Here is a 23,646-nt window from a genome sequence, read left to right as displayed (position 1 = left end):
TGGGAGGCAGTAGACACTGGATAGTGAACACAAAGTTTGTTGTGGTGAAGTGTCACAGCATAATCTGGGAAGTAGTGTTTGAGAAAAGTGCTGGAAGACAGACTAGCAGGAAGTTGGAAAGGGAGGAAAAGAAAGGAGGGAGGGAAGGAGGGAGGGAGGGAGGGAGGGAGGGAGTTTGGAAGGAAGGAAGCTTGGAAGGAAGGAAGTTCGGAAGGAAGGAAGGAATTTCGGAAGGAAGGAATTTGGAAGGAAAGAAGGAAGGAATTTCGGAAGGAATTTCGGAAGGAATTTCGGAAGGAATTTCGGAAGGAATTTCGGAAGGAAGTTCGGAAGGAAGTTCGGAAGGAAGTTCGGAAGGAAGGAATTTCGGAAGGAAGTTCGGAAGGAAGTTCGGAAGGAAGGAAGTTCGGAAGGAAGGAAGTTCGGAAGGAAGGAAGTTCGGAAGGAAGGAAGTTCGGAAGGAAGGAAGTTCGGAAGGAAGGAAGTTCGGAAGGAAGGAAGGAAGTTCGGAAGGAAGTTCGGAAGGAAGGAAGTTCGGAAGGAAGGAAGTTTGGAAGGAAGGAAGGAAGTTCGGAAGGAAGGAAGGAAGTTTGGAAGGAAGGAAGGAAGTTCGGAAGGAAGAAGGAAAGGAAAGGGAAAGGGAAAAGGAAAGGGAAAAGGGAAAAGGGAAAAGGGAAAAGGGAAAAGGGAAAAGGGAAAAGGAAAAGAAACTATCTACTCAAAGATAATATGAATTTTGAACATGAGATTTTCTAGAAATAAATGTAAATGTAATCTCTTTGCCTAGGTCTGGTAACACTGTAGAGCTTCAACATCCTAAGCACAGCTGCTTATCTGCCAATTCTTAGACTTAATTTCCACTGTAAAATCATGATCAATGTTTGTTCAGTCATGTGCCTAAAAATGTCATTTTTACAGCTACCATTGTTTTTGACCTTCAGCAAAATTAGTTTTTAAAACAGTGTATCTTCCTACTTTGTTTTTTATTTCTGTGCAGAAATAGCCTCTGTGAAATGCTTATTGCCCCTTACACAACAGGAGCTCATTCAGGCATCCTAGCACTTCAGAATACCAGTTCTTCAAGCAATCAGTCTCCACTTACTTATTTCCAATATGAATTTTAGGCACTCCTTCTGATGACTGTTGTTCCAAAAGTAAATACAAACTTTTAAATGAACATATTGTTAATTGAACTAAATTCCAGATTATCACACAAATAATTTTAATCATTTTTATCAAAGTCATCTGCTGTGGCAAAAAAAAAATGAAACTTTTTTAGCAAATACAACAAATTGTTTTTACATGAGAACACTAATATAAATTATCTACTTTCCCACAGCTACAAAACTTCTAGACATACAAATGAAAACTTCTAGACATAAAAATGCTTCCTGTTAGAGCAAAGCCCGTGGATTTACTTTGTTGTGTGCATTTTATCACGTATAAAAACCTTTGTTACATATTTGATTTGCCTTTGGATTTTAAAGCCAGAGGATCAAATAATGAGATTTCGGTCTCTGAGGTCTCTCAGAAGAGCCTGGAGTTCGCACGAGCTCCCCACTAGAGGGGGATCACGGAGTCCCACAGTCCACACCAAAATCCTGATGTTAAGAGGGAAATGTGAAAGAAAAATTGTCTGTGGTGACTACAGTGTGGATGGCAGTGTCACATTCCCTTGGAGGTGAAGTCTAATCTGACATCTGTCTGCATTCTGACAACAGCACGCTTTCTCTAAACAGATCCGAAAGGAAAACACTGAACCCCAGAAAGAAAATGAACAAGCATTTCAAATTCTTCAAGCAATGACCCCAGTTTATCCAGAAACAGATTATTCTATCTTAAGCAGCAGGTTCATCAGGGCACAGATTTCCCTATGATAAGGCCGCATCACCTAGAAAAATGATAACAAAACCTGTGCATAATGCTATAAAATGTTAAAAGAGCTCTACAATTAGTCTGTGCAGGAGTATGTATATATGTAAAGGTAATGTTGACACCCACACACTAGGTTCAGGTTTAGTAATCAACATCATTAAAAGTACTGAAAAACAGGCAATCAGCACTTTCTTGTCTAAAGGTTTCTGTAGGGTTTGTTTGAGGGTCTGCTTAAGGACATTTAAATTCCATAATAGGGTCCTTGGAACAAGATCCATCATTTTGTACTGGCTTGCTAACACCCAAAGTAGAATGAACTTCTGATCTGGGTTTAAGATGCTGGTGTTAAAGATGGCCATTATTACAGTGGATTGGTGATATATTTTCACACAGCAGGTTGCAAACTTGCTGTCATAAACACAAAATAAAACAGATAGAGAGCACTCCTAGCCCCATGACAGTAGATGACTGGGGAGTACAACAAAAAGTGGTCAGGCTCATATGCTCTTTCTACATAGCACCCCTGACTGGTACTGCTAACAACAGCACAATGGATGCACTGCAGTGTATTTGTTACATTCCCGTGTCCTGACTCAAGGTGATATTCAGAATTAGCTGTTCACAGAAAATGTTCTATCATTAGCAATTTACAAACTGAAATTAGAAAGGCAACTTAATGGAAGATAATAATTAATACCATGATATTTCCAAACAGTAGGCCAACATATTCTTTAACTCTATAAGACCATGCATGCCCACTCAAATAATTAAACACATTTCGCCATGCACTTAAATAAATGGAAGTCAAATTATTTCTTCTACAAAGCAAGAAAACCGTAGCTCAAAGCAGGGCTGGGTAAGTACATGAAAAAGTCACTCAGAAAGTGAGGTAGCAAGGAAGTAGTAAGTGTTCGTAGTAAAATGTGTGGGTTTTTTAAATCATGCTTTATCCTGCATATTTGTTGTTCTCTGGAGCTCTTCTGACTTTTGTGTGTTCTTTTTTATTTGTAATGTAACATCTGATATAAACATCAGACAACAGTTTTCAAAAAAAGATGGCAACAAGTCTACAAACATTACAAAATCTGAACTCTTGAGAGTACAGACCACAAAAAACATGGTCTATAACTCTTGTTAATATTTATGGGAATCTGATGTGCACAAAGGAAAGACCACAGTGCTTTTACAAATCTTGAAACTGTCACTATGATATAATGCCCATGCATATGGACAATGTCATATCCATGCCACTGTATCTCACAACTAGGAATAATCACAGAGGCTAACAATGTTCTGTATTTTAGTAACCTTCATTTTTACATTTATTTGAGACAGCAGTTTGAAAAGTGCTCAGTCACAAGGGGTGCCAGCCCCTGAAATGAACATAACCATGCAGGACTTTTTAAACAATCAGTTACAGTGCATTGGCAGCTTTCCATTGCGTGGTTTTCATTCAGAGTACAAAGCAGCTGCACATGTCAGTGTGGCAGAAAAAGCTCTGCTCTCACCTTGTCAGGTAATGTTTTGATACTTTTAGTTATGATGGTTCTACACAGCCAAAATGAGTCAGCTAAGCTGTTACTGATTATCGGTGACTGGCTTGACATGCCAGACAGTATATTTTTACAAAATAATGAGAAAGCTATCAAAAAAACCTTAACACTCAAAAAATCCCCTTTTCTCTTGAAAAACCCATAATTTTGGGCCTTTTAACATTACAGCTGTAAATCAAAGAATTGTAATAGTGGCTTCTTTAAAATCAGATAAACTGAAAACTCATGAAGGCAAATGATAATAAAGTGCTGATAAAGTTGATTTGTTCTGTGAACAGCTGGTGAAACTCCCCTACATAGAGAAGATTAAGAAACCATTCCAGGTAGCAGAGCAAACCCCCTGGAAGGATTATTCTATATGCAACAAATTCTGAGAAACGTCTCAATTTTCATCCAGTCCCCACTCATCCTAAAGGCTACTGAACCCAATCCTTATTTAGGAAAAGCTGACAGACATTAGCAGGGGGCCTGTCTCAAAACAAGACTTTCTCTAAACTGAGTAAGATTCTGGCTTTAAAATCAATAAACATTTATCAAGTCAAAACCCTGCCCCTTAAATCCATTCCTTTCTCTACCACAGAAATACCTTCTATGTCAATATGAAAAGGGTTGGTGGTAGATTTTTACACGAAATTGGAGTCCTGGGATGACAGATTCCAGCAGGAGTCAGAGTCAGTGTATATGATCTATCATATTCATCAGTTCTGGAAGCCAGTGTCTCAATAAAAAACACAGTTACAAAAATGTACATGTTTCCCCTGTCTGGGGCACTGACTGCTCTGTGGAATTCTGCAGGGTCTAAAGCTCACTGAGAGCAAAAATGATCTTTTAAGCTCTGGTGATGACCTTACTTCATTCCCAGCTCACAGATGAAATATATAATGACAGGATAATTTCTGTTGGAAGTCACCTCTGAAGATCAACTCTTTCATAGCAGCACCACCTTCCAAGTTAGCTACTAGTTCAAAGTCAGATCAGATTGTTCATGTGCTTGTTCAGCTAAGTTTTGTGTCTCTCTAATGATGGAGGTCCCACAACTTCTCTAGATAACATGTCCTGTGCTTGACCTCCCCATAATTTATTTCTCCTTCTACCTAATCAGAATCCCTCCTGTTGCAACCTATGTCCCTTGCCTCTTGTTCTTTTGCCCTCCTCAGGATTCTCAGTTCGGGAGCCCAGGCATGAATTGCCTGTGACGGCCAAATCAGCATCTCGTGATTGACTCCTGAATGATGCCTCTTTCTCAAACCTCCTCAGTCATCCACTTGTTTGAATGACCATGTTTCATCTAAGCTTACTTTCAACTAATCTTGCCCAACTCTTAAAATGTCAGGAAAGTTGCTACTAGCTCTGTCCCTTACTGTGACATACTGCTGTGCATGTATCACCCAAATGTCGGACTCAGGCTAATTCCTCACAGGAAAATACATACTGAAATAAATCACAGATCATCATCTGTTATGAGATATCTGAATGATGGTACGAGGAGAAGAAAGACTCTGCTCCAAAATTTCTGCACTCTTGTATGATCCTAATGTTGCAAATTTGCTATGAACCTGCAGAGTCTGGAATATCCTGCTACCATAAAAAGCAGCTCATATGCCATAACTCATTTCTTTATGAATACTTACTGTTAAATGACTGAAACTCTAATTTTCTGTTCAGTGTGCTGTGTTTCCACTGGCTAAGTCAGGCAGTTTAGAACAGAGCACCAAGCTCACCCTCCATAGGAGTCAAAAGGAAATGTGCCAACAGCAAAAATCCTCCTGACCCCCCTGGCACCAGAACCAGGCTCTGCAGGGGCTTGATAAAACCACTGGCAGCTCAAGCAGCAAGAGGCAACAAGAAACACCTGCCCAGCCTGCGTGTAGGTTCTGCCTCAACTTTATTGGCAACCATAACCCATTTTGCAAGAGCTTGTGACACAGGGGATTATTCTGTTTAACAGGTTCTTGTTTATGCTCTACGCACAGTAGAAGACCACAATTTTTAAATAATTCCTCTTTAGATCGATTGGAACATCTGATTGGGACACAGTTGTCAGTGGGCCTGCTTGAAACTGTGCAGCTGGCACAATCAACCATTGCATTTCTTCCACTCTCTACACTCTTGATTGAGAAGCTAATTATTACAAAAGCTTCTTTCTTTAGTGCATGCTGCATCATGTGTAAATGAATTTTCTAGTAACCTTTGTTCCTTGCTCAGAACTAGGATATACGTACAGCTATTCCTTGTTAGCTGTGTAACCAGCTGCTACAAGCTCCAGAAAAGTTTGCTTAGTCTAATAACATTACAGGAAGGAAGACATCTCTTAACAAATGTCTCAAGGATGAGAGATTTGTTATTGCTCTCATATCTTCCCAACTCTTATTTCAATGCAACAGGCTGTACATCAAAATACTAGTAGGGGGATACTGCATCACGATGTCCTAATCAGAGGGGCACCTAAAACATGTCAGTCTGGAAATTCTGAGCAGAATGGGTTTTGTGATATTTCTGTCACTGCTGAGAAAGAGTGTAGCTGAAACACTCTTTTGATTCCATAAACATGGATTCAGGGATAAATCTATATCTCTAAGGTAAATTAAAGCAGCTTTATAATTCCTCTGCTACGTATTGTAGATATCAAAGGTTCTCCTGAACTCACCCAAGTTTGCCAGGGATCAGTACATTCCAGTTTCATCCACAACATGCCATAAAAGTGGAGTAGGGAACAGAAAAACGGCAAACTCTGGCTACCTAACTACAGCCTGCAGGAAGGCTTTTTCCTGGATTGAGAGGGATGAAATGAAGCTCAGGATTTCAGCTAGTAATAGTGGAAGGAAACACAGCCTACTTGTACAATAATTATGTGTAATTTCAACAGCAAAAATATTGCGTAAGCAACATCTCAGGAGGACAAAATGTGGAAAAATTGTGTCTTGCTATTTTACATGTGCACAAGAATTTATGAGTTGATACTTGACTTGGCACTGAATTGTTTCAGGAAGCAATTGACTAAGCTGTTGGCAGTGACCATAACATAAAGTAATTAAGTTCCAAATCCTCACAAGGGGACCAAACCAAGGATATGACCAGGGCACACAGCTTCCAGAAAAGTGATTAAAAACCAGAAAGTTAGTTATTAACAGCCTGAAGGAGAGCTTTAGGAAAATAAAGTTAAAGGAATTGATACAGAGACTGTTTGAAAATATCTCAGAAGAAGCAGGAGTACGTGTACATACTTCATGCCACAAAAAAAAGAAACAAATACCCATAAAGTCTTAATGGTTAAACATTATAGTTCAGCCAATGTAAATATGCTTCCTTTGTAAATGCAAATGCAAATAGAAGCAATTACTAGATCATGAACTCTGGGCAAAATGAAGAGGATGAGAATGTCATTAGGTTATAAATTAGTGCACTTGGTTTATGCTTCCATACTTGAATTTTTCAAGGCTTCTATAGTGGATAAGTGCCAAAATGCCACCAAATTTAAATGCTCTTTAAAATTCCATACATAGGTAATTGTAATGAAAAAAAAATCACATAATAGAACTCTTTGTCCACCTTTGAAAGCAGCACTAAGTTCACCATTAAGAGACATAACTAAAAGCAGTTCCAATGTACACAGATGACAACACTGTTAGCATTAAAAATCTCCTGATTAATATAATGTAGGAGAAGAGAAAGCACAGTTTCTGCTCAACTTCTGCTTGTTATAATTTACAGAAAGTGTTAAAGATCGAGCAGATCTAGTCTGCGCATTAATCGTCAGGCTCCAAGTATGCCCAGAACAAGATGACATTCCCTGAACAAAGAAGTCTGTAATCTAAGATCAGAGAAATTAGGTGCACGTAAATCAAGATGAAGCAGAGCACAAGGTATCCTGGAGATACTGTTTAAACAACTTCACAATCACAGAGTGAGATACTACATGTTTCAGGTCAAAAGCTAAATTCACAGCTAAAACATGCTGAACATATGCTTGACTGGAACACCAGGGTAGTCCAGAACCTTTGCTGACTAGTGGTCTCTTCTCCATGAATATCTTTGAAGGAAGAACAGCTGTAAAAAAGTTATTTTTGTTGAATCATAAAAGGAAGGACTGCAAAGACATCTTTCAAAATCTATTCTCTTTCCAAACAAGGCAGCCTAGTGAAAGCAGAAGTAGTCTAAGCAATTGTGTGGCATACCTTCAGATGTGCTACACAAAAGGTAACGAATCCTGGGACTACTGAATTAATTGTAGCATCTCAGGAAACACTACTGCAGTTTCTTTTGGCAAACTCACTAAAGAAGTATCTACATAAGAGAATATAAAAACCATTGCAACATCTAATATTAAACAGGAATCTCTGTTCCCTTTGAAAAGTCTAATCACATGCAGCATCCTCATTTCATTTTACACAAGGAACTATTGATTCATTTAAAAAATGAAATTAACAGCAGGAAGTACTGATGTAAATGGAAAAACTCAAAACACGACAGCTACAAAGAGTAAGCTAAAAAGAAAAGCAGTGGGAACCATAAAAATCCAACCAGCACTCTTCTTTCTATTCTGGGAAAAGAAGCCAGAAGGTCTAAAAAAGTGGGGTGGGGGGGGGGAAAAGGAATCTCCATGGTTAATGCAACTGCAATGTAGATTTTTTTACTCATCTCCTTGCTTGCCCACAGAAGCTGCTGACATGTAACATTAGCTTGCCTGTTTCTTAGGAAAGTCAGTGGCAAAAACATCATAGGGTGTAGGGGAAACTGAGGATACATAATTTGTCATCTGTATGTATTTTTTTTTCTTCGTGTTTGAAATCACAAGCACAGCTTATGTGTACTGGCACTCACAAGAGATTAAAAGAAAACAGGAATTAATAAAAATTAACATTTTTTTAAACTGCAATATAAGTATACAGGCTAAGAAAAGGACTGAAAAAGACATAAAAAGACTGAAAATGTCCCTGTCTCTATGCTGCCAACTTTCAATATCAAACTAATGGTAAGAAACTAAACAGCTAAAGTTATTACTGTCAGATTCATAGGTCAGGCTCTTCACTGTGCCAAGTTTCTGCTCAGTGTATGAAGCAAGGAGCCCACAGAGCAGCTTATTGTTCCCTACTATGTTTGGCCCCAGCAAACATGCAGGCTGAAGTGCCCTGGGTCTGCCTTTACCTATTCTAACAGAAACAAATATACTTTCAAGCCTTTCTTTTTCCTTCTTTTGAAATATGAAAGCCAGGAAGGAAAAAGAAAGGGTTTTACTGCAAGATTCTCCAGCCTACCTTCACTCTGGGTTCTTCCCAGCCTGAGAGGGTGCATGTGCATGTCTGCATGTGCTTTTATAGCTCCACAGTTAGATAGGGTGAAGCTTGGAAAAAAGACTGGACCTTGATGGATAGTTGATTACATTATAGACTAGCAATATCATCAAGAAGACAGAAAACACAAAGAGCTATAAGTTAAGCATTTAATCCTGGAAGTGCTATTTATATTACTAAGCATTTAATAAAAGCATGTCCAGTTCCAAAATGTTGCCTGGTTGCCTGCAATCTACTGTCTTGGATTTAAAACCAGACTGTTCATATGTGGAAGGTTTTAAATCACCAATTTAATTTGCAATGGTAGAGTCTCTCATGAAGGCAGAAAAGAAAACACTCCTTCCCTGTTAATTTGCCATGTTTTGTTAATAACTGATTTGTATCCCACAGTTCTCTGTGTTTCAAAGGTAATGGTCCATTTTAAGATATGAGAATCTGCAGCTGCATATTATCTTCTTAAGTCATAATCCTGACTGTTATCCAGGGAGCAGTTGCTCTTCCATAATACACTCCTCTAGGAAACTCAGGCAGGTTTTTGTATTCCTGTAATGTTGGCTAAGCTTCCTTTGAAATAATAAACTTTGTTATGCTTCTCCAACAGCTTTCTCTTGAATTCCAAGTTTGCAGATTGCATAATAGCATGCTATATTTTTCTCTTCCATATCTCCATGAACTCCACAAATTTTGCTAAACTTTAGCTGTTTCCCAGTTCAGTTCATTATGTCCTTAATGCTGGGACAGAAAAGTCAGGAATGACCAGTATCTCATTGACAACAGTGTGGCCTATGGACTAGGGATCAGATAGCCCTGTGGTTAAATTACTGAAACAGGATTTACAACTCAGTCTAGGTATTCCAACACTACAGTGTCTGAAACCCTTACTAGAATTCAAGCATCTAGGAATCATTAGTTCTCCCCCACTTCTGCAAAAGGCATCATATGCGACCATGGCCAAACAATTTAATCCCTTTGAACTTGTTTCCTATCAGTTTCTTGACAATAGCAATAGAACTCACCTCCCTTGCACTGATGTTTCAAGGATTACATTATTTGTGTTTGTGATGCACACAAGCACAACAGCAAATACTTCTGGAAGCCTCCTACAGTTTTCAAATCTTAGATGATCTACAAGTTACATCCTTTACCTCTTGAGGAGCATGAGTGCACCATTAGCACAAATAACAAGAAAGTTGGGGCTTGCACCAAAAAGCTATTACTTCTGGTTTTTAGAGTATTTACTTATGTGTTGGGGCCAGTCTTGGAACTAGTCCTGACTCAAGCATGCAGCATGGAAAACAACAAAATAAGGAATCTCCTTTCCCCTTCTTCAACAAGTGATAAGTTTTAAATAGCAAAACAGTTATGCCTAGTGGTTAGGTCAAAGTGCCAAAGAAAACCAAGTAGGTAAGCCAAGGCAGCAGAAAACTGAAGCAAAATACATGCAGAGTGCCAGCAAGGATCATGGCAGAAATTAGAAAATTATGTACAACTGAAGCAAATCACAGCAAGGGCACATAGCCAAGAAAAATGATAAAGACTTGAGCAGCAATCTTGTTGAGCTCCAAACTAAGTTTAAATCCTCTTCAGAAGTCCCATCTGCTAAGAGACTACAGAATGTCTTCTCCTACATAAGTAGCCACTCTGTTAGAGCTGGAGAACAGAGTTTTCTATAAGGGCTGTCTAGTAGCAACCTCTATATCCATGAATCCAAGCACTGTCAGCAAGACAGTTGTGTAAGAAAGTAGAGTAAGGAGAAGGCAAAGCTGTAAATCTGCTCAAGGAATGGAAAAGAATTCCGTATCTTTTTTTAAGTGTCAGAGGCTGTACTGTTGCTACCACAGACAGGGTATGCTAAGAGCTCTTCTGTCCAAGGTTACATGCCTGCCTCCACAAGGATGCAGCGCCACCAAACAGGCTGCAACTGAACATCTTACCTTAGCCCAGCAGGGCTGCAAGAAAATTTGATGCAGGCAAAACACAAAGACTGCCTGCAGCTACCGGCAGAACTAAAGCAATAGACTGAGATTAGGTGGAACAGGGAGCCCAGAGAAGGGCTCCTCTCTTCAGTTGCTCCTCATTTTCTTCTCATTCTCTTCTCCTTCACCCAGCTTTTCTCCTCTTGCAAATTTTTTCCTGTTAGTTTGTCCTGTTCTGCTCAGTCATTTTTAGTTTGAACTATTTATTTCTTCAATGAATACTGAAATTCTCCATCCTGGTAGAAGTTACTAATCACAGATGATTGCAACCACCACCTCAAAGGTGATGTAGGTGCATATGGGCCACAAAGCTTCTCCACACAAAACTCAAATGAGTCTTAAAAACCGGACAAAAAGATAAAAAGGCTTCAGTAAACACTATTAACACCACTCCTCTTTGACCTGGTGTCTGGCAGCTCACACATCTTCCAAAATCCAATAAATATATTGTAGATTTTGCACAGAAGGGTAGCATACTTGCTACCTCTAAAAGTGTTTACCTTTTTCTGCGGGGCTTAAATTTTTTTCAGGTATTAGACAATATAAAAGCATGTTTGTGCAAGTACATCAGCCCATTTTAGCACCTGCTTTCAGGAATTCCCACTAAAAAGCTCATAGGTATATTCCTGAAAAATTAAAACTATATTTGAGTGAGCAAAACAAGGGCCAACTGAAGCCCATATTGGCAAATTAGCCAAAACCAAAGTATACTCCAGAGACTGCATGTGCCTACTTAGGTCAAATTAACCCTCAACAACAATAAAAACATAACACTGAAAGAACTTAAAGCACTAGCAATCTCAGGAGTCATAAGCTGATCATGTGTGGTTTTACAGTGATGGCAATTTTTTCTTTATCTTGCTGTTGGTTTCATGTTTCCCTGTACATTGGGAGGAGACAAAGACCTCACAGCTTTGTCCCACCACAAAAACTCCAAAGAGAAGTCACATTAATTAGGGGATTGCAGAATGTATGATACACAGAAAAATGCAGAAAAATACTTAAAACACCTGAACATTTGGGACTAGGATCCCACATAACACAATTCACTGACAGTTCTGGAATTGGTGCTAAGACCAATTTTGCCCACGGAGTGCTGTGTAAATCTAAGTGTTACTGTTACGTTCCTAAATGACATCTACATAACATGTAAAAAATTGCTTTTGTAGAAATCACTGAGATTTAGAAAACAAAAATGAAAACAGCTGTTTAAATATTGGCACGATTTTCCTGTATTTTTCCACAATTCTGTCCTCAAAAATTAGATGCTGTCCAATGAAAATATCTACTTTAAACAATTACTAGTCTTATTCATAACCTGACAAGGATTTTAGCTATTACACTAATGTCATCATTTCCTTATAAGGTACACTGTGTTTAATCACAGCTAAGAGTGTTCACCTGCAATGATTTCAAAATTTAGAAGATTGTCCAAGACTATTAGTAACAAGTTAATATTCCAGCAGAAAACTTGGACAGTGTCTGAGCAGAGTTCCAGAACTCAGCATGATGCTACATAAACTCTTCTGGAATCTGTTCTTTTTGCCTCCCATTAAATTCATAGATATTCTTCATTCAAAGGTCTTGTGCCAATATGAGTGGAATTAATTATTTTTTCACAAGCAGGCAATCAGTGCAACCAACTAAGGCAACAGGATTTACTCCCTGGTTTATCTTTTAGAGTTTATTACTTGGACCACAGTCCTAATAAAGAAACTACTGTCATCACGGTTTGAATTCTGCTTGCCATTCACACCTACCCAGTCCTTCTGCAGCTTGTCAGTCTTGGAATAAAAAGGGAGGCACACTGGCAAGCACACTGTTTCCCAGGCCTTCTATTACAATTACAAATACTCTGTTTTATTTTTTAGTCCAGATAAGGTAATAAGAAAATAATTAAAAGAGAAAGCAAGGTAAAATAGCCTTTGCAAAGAATATTAAAAGTTGGCAAAAAATACATTTCTGTGTTGAAAGCACGATACTTTCTCTCCAGAAATGCCGGAAAGGGGATGAGCTGTATGCAGATATCTGATTTCAGAGCTAGGCATGGAGAAAACCCACACTAAAGACCGTAAAGGCTTTAGTAGGTAAGTGTAATGTTAACAGCCTCACCTGAAGCCCTAAAGCTTTAACTGTGTTAGATAAGTACTTTAGGCACCACTTCTTGTTAACAAAGGAAAACATCATGGTTTAAATAAAATCGAGGGTAGGATATGTGTTTTGCACTTTTGCACTGTTACCTTCATTGCAGCAGGTATTTCAGTCACTCTGAAAGAGTCTAATGAATTAATTAGTTTTCATTTTGTTATCTAACAGAAAGGAATAGTTTTTATTCCTGTCCAGAACTGATTTTGGTCCTTGCAGCAACTGTATTTTCTTCTGTTCTACTCAAAAAATGTAGGACAGACAATAATATCCTGCACATCTTGGAAACATTTTTTAAATTATTTTCTGCCAACCCACTTCTACTGAGAGCTTTCACGTGGTTTGCAGTTAATGTAATCCTACATTTTAAAGAGGATGGATTACAGAGAATTATCCTCCCAGTTATATTGTAAATGGTGAAAGGAACCTTTTTATTTTCCCTGATACAGTTTTATTTCAGAGCAGCGGCCTGGAAACAACAGTGCATTTATGGTCAGTTCATGCCTTTGGTCACATCATCACCATTTGACTAACTAAGAGGAAGAGACAACTTTAAGGCCCCCTTATATTTCTCCCTGTTTCCCTTCATTTCAGAAGTAGTGAAAACATTTTCTTTTTCCCATAAACCTGTATTGATGTTATCATATGATGTACTTTCTCCTGCTGGATTTAATTTCTTTTTTGTCTGTAAGTTCATTCAGCCTGGCACTATTATATGCTGTGTTTATACAGAGATCAGATACAATGGGAACTCATTTTTAGCTGCTCCCATTTCACTTTGTTAACAAAAATAAATAGCAGCAATTTGTAATTCCTGTCCTCTTCTATCTCCCTGTTATACATTAGAGGTAAGGGAAAGAGTCAGTTTCATTAGTTCTTAATTTGCTTTTCCTCCTTCAACCCATACTTTTGGCGTCAAGTGAGGAATAAAGATGCTAAATAATTCCTCTCTTTCTTACACCTAAATCAGTTTCAGGTAAATAAAATGTGCAAATGTTATTTCACTGCTTTGTGTAAATTTGTACTGTAAGGCACAGATATTTGGTATCCTGTCCCATTTGCTGGCATGAAACAGTCTCTCAATGTTAAGACCCTCACTAAACATTTAGCATATGTCATGGCCAATGTATCTTTGGCCAAAAGGCAAAGTAGCACTCTTAAATGAAGTAGAAGTAGTAGGTGAGAAGGATTTCCAGAGAAAGTTGCATAAATGTTTCCTTCCGATTCCTGCCCAAAGGGCAAGAGTGGTCTCCAATGCTCCTTTTTTCATGAATAAAAGAGAGGAGTACTGGTACGTACAGCCCACTGCTTTTCCTTGGTTTAAGAAGAGGGGTTACCGTATTTACTTTTGACAAATATTTTTGCTTTGTCCTGCTTTTCTGACTTATTGCAAACACAGATTTTTCAGAGAAAATGAAAACACTGGCATATCACTGTCCACATTCTGGTTTCTTCAGTCAAGGAAGGTGGAAAACACATCTCTGCTGAACCTCATACAAGAATTAAAAAAAAAAAAAACAAAGAACTCAGCCTCCAAGCCACACAAAAATTTTTGGACAATATGTATTAGCTCAAGAAGCTCTTCCAGAGGTTACACAAGCTTTGTAATCTACCCAACTTCACCATGAAACTATATATCCTAACCACATGCAAAGGCCCCGGCTGTGTAGTAAGAAGTAATGCATTTTTGCACTAAGTAACATGGGATATTACCCAACTAATACAGGATATTGCCTAACTTCTTTTATAGAAATTATGGTACCAAAGATGAAGAGACTAAGGAAGGAATTGAAGATCAGCCTTCCAAGCTTGGAAAAATTACACTCCTTTTCAAAGTATTTTACAAAGGTCATTACACGATAATCTGAAGCTGTTTCACAACTATTTTGTTCAGTGTAATAAAATAAAGCTGTATAGTCTTCAGCCCTAAAAAACCAGACTGCTGCTCCAGTCAATAATTAGTTTCAGATAGTCATCTCAGATCTCATCAAACTAGAAGCTGATTTTTGTGGAACTGCTCAGTTCACGTTTTAAAATAGAGTAGTAGAGTGCATAATCTAAGCCGACCTGTTGTGTTGTTAATATACCCACTTAAACCAAGCGCTTCCATTTTCATATTATTGCTTATCTCCTTGTTTTCCTCTCACTAAGAGAAGAAAATCCCTATCATTTGCCATGGAAATGATTTCTAGTTCCTTAGGAAGATGACCTAATAGATTTGTTACACTTGAAAAAGACCCAAAACTTATGCACTTGGTGTGTGACACGTTCCTAGGCATGAACTGATGCACAAACAACTGCCAGCTTATTTTGTGTGAAAGCATAAACTACACCAGATTGCTTGGATGTAGCCAAAATAGGCATTAATTGCTCTTTGTGTTCAGTAACCAACAAACTTAGTTCTGCTGATTGGAGCATGGTACTTATAACACCAAGATTGTGGGATCAATCCCCATATGAGCCATTTACTGAAGAGTTGGACTGGATGATCCATGTGGGTCCCTTCCAAGTCAGGTTATTCTGTCAATCAGTGAAATTCAGCAGAAATCAAGGCAAATATACATTCACAAGATGATGATTTCCAACAACTGTATAAACCAATGCCAATGTCAAAACCTAAGAAAATAAGATTTCCTGGTCTGTTAATCAAAGCTGTTGTTAAAAAAAAAAATGTCTATGCCTGGAATGGAAACAGCAAATCCTCCATTCTGGAGTGTCAGGTGTGCTACCTAAACATTACAGTGGCCACAAGCACCCATTTTATTATTGCTCAAGTATATTTCATTTGGACAATTTGAGAGGGAATTAATATAACAGCTCTTAGTGCATATAGCAGAAAGAAATGCAGTTCATCTGTCAAAAAAATTGTTTTGCACTTTCTTACAACTTGGGACAGATGATGATGAACTGGCCATTTTCTGCCATAAGAATTTATCTGTTTACAAAACAAAACATTCACACTGTACTTAAAGTGTATTATGGATCAGGTTTTTTTTCTGCTAGAGAATTTTTGCATCAGTAATTATTTCTCAGAAGTTAGAGTTTAATTGAAAGCTGCTTAGATGCAGGAAACAGAAAAACACTGGCTTGCTCACCTTCAGGTGATGTTCTTCAACTGTGCCAGAATTCTGTTTGTGCAGCTGCTGTATTGCTTTTAAAGTAGGTGAAGAATGAAATCCCTTCATGACTTATTAAGTTTGTTGTTTTGTATCTCTGGGTCAAATATATTTTTCTCTGGACTGATCTGGAGCAGATAATTCTGGGTTTTCTGCAGGTTATCAATAGACTGTTCCCACATGCCACCAAGGCAGTTTGCAAGTGATCTTTAATAAACAAAGAGACAGGAAATCCTGATAGATTCCCAGCATAGCTCATATCAGTATTTCTCGATCACCACATACTGGATCAGCCTTGAAGAAAAGCACTAAGCAGAGCTATTTTATAAAGAATTGGCTACTTCCTGCCTCAGGGAAACACTGCAGTATCCTCAAGGTCTTACTGCCCATATAAATCATATTGTATATATTGTGCCAGGCAACCAGGATGCAGAAGTCATTGCCTTGTTTTCCCTTTGGTTGATGAGTCTTACTCATTCAAGCAATTCCACATTTCCAAGACCTGCCTGGAATCAACCTGCAGAGGGGACCTACACATAGGTGTGGTACTTAGGGACTTGGTTTAGGGGAAGACTTTGGCAGTATTAGGTTTATGATTGGACTTGTTGATCATAAGTCTTCTCCAACATAAATGATTCTATGATCTGACTCAATTCAACCTGAAAACTCCAAATGATTAAGTTTACATATGGGGGGGGTGTGACAGACCAGTGCAAAATAGCAAATAGCAGAGACCAAAATCTGACCCACACCTCTTAAAGAAACTATTTGAACAACATTAAGAATTAGATAGATGATGTAAGCCCACAAGATTTTTACACTTATTTCTGCAGTAGTTACTTTAATATTGTTTAATATTTTTATATTCTTTTCCATAAGACAGCTCTATTCCAGTAGTCAGGCACTCATGAACAGTACAATAATAAATTTCCTAGCACTGAGCACAGTGAATAAAAGAAACAGTTTCAGACTCATGAGGGATTATGATAGATAAATAAGGCAAAAATAAATTAAAGAACTCCAAAAAAGCTTGAGTTTCTTTAAAAAAAAATAGTGCACAACAAATTAAATAACAGATGCAAAGCTGAAGTCACCAAACATAAGGGTTGGTATCTTTTAAAAGTAGTCTTGCAGCCCAGGGGCTAAGGAATACTCCAGGCCATACCTTGACAGCTGTAAGCAATGAGACAGTGGGAAGTGAAGACAAACCGCTGAAGGAGGGCAAGACAAATAGGACCAAGCATTTTGTGTTGCCTATGACACAAACCCCATGAGGAGCTGAATTTTTTAAGACTGCATTATCACTTTGCTTTTATTTCAAAATCATCTACTTCTTTCAGATCTTGCAGAACATACAGGGGACTATCACATAATCTTCAATTTTCAAGTATGTAAAGCTGTTTCATGAACAAATTGCTCTGCACTTACTCCAAATTGACCTAAATTGTTATTACTCACCATGGAAATATTTCCAGTGGCTAGTTCTCCCCATCTATAGCTATTAGTCAAGGTGACATAGTAAGTGTTGAAATGGCAGATCTTGTTAGAACACTAATAAGAAAGAAGTTAATAATTCTGCAAGTTAACTTTACGACCAATTAATCATACAGTGTGATGAGTGCTGGAGGCATTCTATTCCAGATGCACATCCTAATTTACCTGCACTAAAGCACACCCCAGGAAGATAGCTTTGGGGTTGAAATATAAAGCATGTAGAGCTAAAAGGAAGTCACTTTTGGGCTACCAAGAATTCAGGCTATGAAATAAAATCTTTTGCATTTCACGGGTGTTATACAATGCAGAGCACTCTTACCTCCATGGGAAAGGCCTTAAAATTAACCGTGTGTTCAGAACCACGCTGGTTTTCTCTTCCCCAGTGAAATCGAACATCGTGTAGTTCAAACTCGTGTCCCCGAGGTAACGGCCCCCCTATTAACACTGGGAAAGAAGATAAATGGTAAAGAACTTGCCTTTTGAAGCAGACAAGCCACTGAATATATTCTCCAAATACAACAAGGAGTTTGTGGCAATCTTCTATATTATTAGTGGTACCAGAGAGGAGAAGAGTTAAGTTCACAGACTTGTCACCTTTACTTCTGAAGAACCTTGCAGGTACAGAACATGAATTGAAGCAGTTACAGAAAAACAGTAAAACTGCTGTCATACTGAACTCTTTGTTTTATGATGCAGAACACCAAATAAAAGCATTGTACCTTTACCAGTCAGAAGAAGGAATGTTTATTTGTCTTATCAAGACATTAACTGTGTGCTCTAAACAGATGGCAGGGGTTCTGAATGGAACTGAGAAGTAACCTCCATGTTGTCCAAATGTTTAATCTCCGTCACCTATATTTACTATGGGTCACAGAAATGGATAGAAAACTTTTGATAGCAAATATTTTGCTGGGTAAAGGTGTTCAGTCATATACCACCTGTCAGGCTTCTGAGATACTGAACACCACCACACCAAGATATAATCAAACCTACACACTGGAGCAAAACCAGCATATGTCATTTACTTAAAAACAGCTTCTAGACAGCCATGGGTTTTCCTTACTTCAGTTTTTTAAACATCTGGAATTTCTTAAAAGCATCTGTCCACAATCACAACACGTGCACCAAGAAATGTATATAGCTGCTCAGTACTTTTGCATTAATAGAGACTTCCACCAGAAGTGGTAAAAGCAAGCAATTGTGAGGCCCAATCTGGTATGGAATTAATCAACGGAAACATTTCGCCCAGGGATTTCTGAATCTGCTTTAGATCAAATATTACACCACAAGCTGGAGGTAACTTCCCACTAAAATCATTGAATGTTAGCTTCTAGGCAGGGCTGAGTTTTATTTAAGGGCATTCACAGTCTTCCCCAGAATCCATTAAATTCTAGCTTACATTTCATAGACTTGGAATTAATCTTTTACAATCTCTGATAATTGATAAGGATTATTGAACTGTGTGAAATATAGCCTTAGGGAATTAGTTCCATAATAAATAGCTATTTTGGCACACAAACTATACCACCTGAGTTTGGAGCACAAGAGGCAGTGTAATACTAAAAACATAAGTTAGCAATGGAATAATATTACAACTGTACAAACACAAAACCAAAGGTATGAAACTGTAAAAAAAAAAAAAAAGAAAACAGATCAATTATGGTTTTCATAAGCAATTACACTGGAGGAAGAAAAGTCAAATATTCCAATTAATCTTCCTTTAATAATTCTTCACAACTAATCGAACAGTCACTAGAGTTTCTAAAATGAAATTACTAAATATAGTTATAGATTCAAATTTTCTCCTTAACCTTGCTTTATCTATACTCCATCTATACCTATATCCCCTAGAGGGAAAATCTACAAATCCAGTGAACACTCAAGGAATAAACCAATTGAAGTATTTAAGAAATCTGGACAAACAAAAAGAATCATGATACTCAATTAGTTCTTAATTAGGACAATAATAATTAGAAGAATAAGAATAATAATCTCAATCAGGAAAATTGAGCATTTTCTGTTTTAAAACTGAGAAAAACTGGAACTAGAAGAAGAAATGTTTTTTATATGATGTAGTTCTGGATCTCCAGGAGCTTCAAAGAGTTTATTTCCAAGGCTTCCGTTAGGACACTGATCCCATGATAAAACTATTTCATAGCTGGTCATGGTTCTTCCACCTAATGCACCACACGTATTCCATTATCAAAATGAAAGCAGCTGTGAAAATGTTTGCAATTAAATAATGAACAGGATTTGGGAATTCCATATAGACTGCATGTCTTGAATTAAAGGATAAAAACATTCACCAGTAATGACAAATTTATTTTTGATATGTATCTTAATCAGTTTATGTTTTTCCATAAAGACCTTTTTCTTTGACTGCTAACATTACAGTAGATGAGGATCTCTTGCACATTAATTGGACAGAGTTCCAAAAAGCATCCAGTGCTCAATAGTTCCCAACAAAATAATCTGCCTAAATGGATATGTCATCAGAGATCTCCTGTGAGGAAAAGAAACTGTAGGGAGTTTCTGCAATCCCTGAAAAATGGCCAGAATACTAAACCATGTTCAATCACAGTTTATTAACTCCTTTCTCCTCTTGGTAGGTTTAATAAATGTTATCTTCTCCCTCCCAAATTATTCCCAGTTTACAAAGGGAAAATGGGAAACTATGTAACATTAAATTTAAGGAAAAGCTGAAACTAAACCAAGAGTTCCTAAATCATAATTCCATACTTCAGTCATAAACTTCTTCCTTATTTCACATTTTCTTATAATTCAAGACACATGTGTCTGACATCACACTGCATTCCAGTGTAAAGAAGTCTTTCCTTTTTTCTAATTCTCTTAATGGTTTTGCAAAGGCATTTAGGTATGTTGGTCCCATCTTACTAATGATCACTATTAAGTTAGAAACTGCCCTTGGGAAAGATAGGATGGATGGAAGGAGTTGCATTTTGGCATGCGAATGATGAGGTCACTTGTGGTCACTCTCACTTCCTTCACAGGAGAATTCAAGAACTCCTGATCCTGCAAGGAGAACCTTATCCCTTGGGGAAAGAGCTCTGCTTCTGATGAAGGCAGTAAAACTGATTGGAAGTATAACATTTCTCTTTTATTGCAAATCTGCAAAATTCTATGGAAAAAAAAGTTCTGTGTTGCAAAAATACATGGAAATTATCATAGAAAGGAAATTATAAAGGAAAGCATCATTATTGAGATAACAAACCCTTCCTTTTTAAAAAATTGTGTGAAACTGAGCTGACTCCCTCACTTAGCACAGCTGTAGTTCCCAGTACTACTGAGTTCTCAGAAGGAAACAGAAGTTGGAATGTTCATGGTTTGACAATGTTCAGCTGTTTAAATGCCCCCAAAGGGCTGTTACTAGTTAAGACTGGTTGGAATAACATAGAGACTCTTCGAAACACATGGTAAGAACTACTGCAGTGCTGGAAAGCAAAATGGACTTTTTTCCTCCCTACTTTCTTGTCTCCTTCATACAGAATAGTTTACCCAGATGAAAAATCTGGATAAGATATTGCTATTTCATTCATGTTGGAATTGTTTCTTTTATTGTTTTCTTCTAAATCATATTTGATGTGTGACACCAAAAATGTCTCCCTTTAAGAAATGAGGACTGCCTTCTACTTGGTCCTCATCAATATTGTGAGCATGTATAACTGGTGTATCTATCTCAAGCTGTCCAATTCTGTAGGTAGTATTCAGAATCCACTCAAGTTAATGGGAAAAAGCACTTTTAACTTACATGGTCTTTGAACCATGAACAAATCTTACCAGCTGTACAGAACAGTTTGGCACTACACTGTCTTAGCAGTAGTCTGTACTGCTTCTGAGTGCAGACAGCTGTTAATGCCAGTGAATTGGATACCACCACCACAACAAGAAATTCTGGACGTGCTTTGAAGCAATCTCACTGACCATCCAGTCTGGCATCGAAATCTGCAACTCCCATCGCAACACCTGCTCCTCTTCCTACCAAAGTCAACAGCAACACTCTCACCGAGCATAGTCCATGCTGAATGGGCACAACTGCTCTCAGCTGGGAAAAGGCTGCTTTCCCTAAACTCCGGGACATGAGTACAGTGAGTCTTCAGGCAACACAACCTTTAGCCGGGAAAATCAAGGCCATGTTTCAGCATACCTGATTTTGACTTCAGGGCAATCTGAATCGAATGCCCGTCGTTGATCACTTCGCAGTCACGACACACCACGTAGTTCGGTGACAAACGCACTTCCAGGAGCGAGGGGTCATATTTAGCTTCTCTTGAGTTCAAGTTAATGGGCGACTGGTACTCCCCGTTAGCATCGGGGAAAATCAGCCCCCACTCCACTCCTGAGGCACAAGGAAAAAGCGGTTAGGGGGGACCCGGCACCCCGCGCTGCGGGTCAGACAGACCCTGCCCCCGGCCAGGGAAGGGGCTGCTCGGCCGGACCCGGCGGCTCCGCGGCCGCCGCCCCGCGCTGCCCTCCCGCCGCCGGAGATGGACCCGCTGCGGGACGGCGCTTCCCCGCTCCCGGCGGCTCGGGACGGCCGGGGAGCGAACCCCGCTGTGCTCCGCCACTGAAATTCCCACACCGCCTCCTCCTCCTCCGGCAGCGGACAAAGTTTCTCCCCGGCGGAGTCGCTGCCCGCTCCTCACCTTCCTCGTAGCCCCACTCCGGAGCCTCCTCCCGGCGCGGCAGGGGCTCGGCGCCCTCGATCAGGCTCCTGTCAGCCATGGGCGGGCGCCCCGGGAGCGGCCGGGCGGGCTGCGCCGAGTGCGAGCGTGTGCGGGGCGAGCCGGGCTGGCGGCGCTCGGCTCCGCGCCTGGACCTCCCCCCGCCCTCCGCCCCCGCCCGCGGGTGGCGGCGAGCGCCAGGGCAGGGGCAGGGCTGGGGGCGGCCGCCGGGCAGCACCGGGAGATCTGTCCCAGCGAGAGAGAGGTGAGGTGGCAGCGGGCGTTCCCGGCGGGACGCTGCTCCTGAGCCTCCCTGCGTCTTCCTCGCCGTCCTCCGCAGGCTGCTTCCCTAGCCCGGGTGGGTGGGTGTCTCCACAGCTCCCGCTGCCCCTCCGGCTGGGCACAGGCGCTCTGTGCACCCAGGGACACCCAGGGAGAGTAACTTTAACGAGGCGAAGGGCAAAGCCCGGCCACTGGGGAGGAACAATCCAGGCGCCGGGACAGGTGGGGGACTACCTGACTGGAATGCAGTTTGGCATTGGGTGAGTGGTGGATTCCACCCACTGTGGGTCTTGGTGGGTTTCAGGTCAGACATGAGCCAGCAGTGTGCCCTTGCTGCAAAGAAGGTGAACGGTACCTTGGGCTGCATTAGGCAAAGCAATTGCAACAAGTCGAGGAAGGTGATCCTGCCCCTCTGCTCAGCATGGGTGAGGACACACCTGGGGTGCTGGGTTCAGATCTGGGCTGCCCCAGTACAGAGAGACATGAACATACTGGAGAGAGTCCAACAAATGGTCATGAATATGGTTAAAGTGCTGGACCATCCCTTCTATGAGGAAAGGCTGAGAGAGCTGGGACTGTTCACTTGAGAAAAGGGCAGGTTCAATGGGATCTCACAAATAGCCGAAGGGAAAATGCAAAGAGGGTGAAGCCAGGCTCTTCTCAGTGGGGCCCAGTAACAAGACCAGTGATGATGGGCACAAATTGAAACATGGGAGGATTTTTTTGAACATCAGGAAACAATTTTTACTGTGAGAATGACTAAGCCCTGGCACAGGTTGCCCCAAGAGGTTGGGGAGTCTCCATCCATGAAGGTATTAATGTGAACACAGTCCTTGTTGTGGGCAGCCCTGCTCGAGCAGGTGATTTGGACAAGACGATGTCCAGAAGTTCCTTCCAACATCAGCCATTCTGTGACTCTGTGTTTACTCCTCACTACTGAGCACTGTGTCCCTTCTGTGGAGGAACAGAAACCCTCAGTGAGGATAAGGAAGCCACCAAATAAGGAAGGGAGCCCACTTCTGCCCTTTCTGTCATAAAGGAAGTGTGGCATCAATTCCTACTGCAAATTATTCAAAAATGAAGGGTTTGAGGAAATTCTCTCCCCAAGATGAAGATGCCTCAGTTCAAGGTTATGAAAGGACTCCTCATTCTCCTTTGAAAATAGCTGTGTTTGGAACTAGAGAATATTCATTCTGTCAGGGGAAAAAAGGACAGAAGGGACCTCTGTTAGA

The 23,646-nt window shown here is 39.9% G+C and overlaps 1 protein-coding gene across 1 annotated transcript in view; it reads right to left on the bottom strand.

The window, feature by feature from the left end:
- CA8 (carbonic anhydrase 8) overlaps positions 1-22,268 on the bottom strand; it is a 48,569-nt gene extending 26,301 nt beyond the window's left edge. The window contains exons 1-3 of the mRNA XM_068188104.1: positions 22,115-22,268; positions 21,616-21,807; positions 17,770-17,894 (exon numbers count right to left, since the gene is read on the bottom strand). Of these exons, the coding sequence (XP_068044205.1) occupies positions 17,770-17,894; positions 21,616-21,807; positions 22,115-22,193 (396 nt within the window). The 5' untranslated portion in view covers positions 22,194-22,268. The remainder of the gene's footprint in view (positions 1-17,769; positions 17,895-21,615; positions 21,808-22,114) is intronic.
- Positions 22,269-23,646: the final 1,378 nt, after the last annotated feature.

The sequence above is a fragment of the Anomalospiza imberbis genome, chromosome 1 (genome assembly GCF_031753505.1).
Source record: "Anomalospiza imberbis isolate Cuckoo-Finch-1a 21T00152 chromosome 1, ASM3175350v1, whole genome shotgun sequence".
Lineage (NCBI taxonomy): Eukaryota > Metazoa > Chordata > Aves > Passeriformes > Viduidae > Anomalospiza > Anomalospiza imberbis.
The sequence above is the reverse complement of the archived record's forward strand: the minus strand, read 5'-3'. Positions and strand labels throughout refer to the sequence as shown.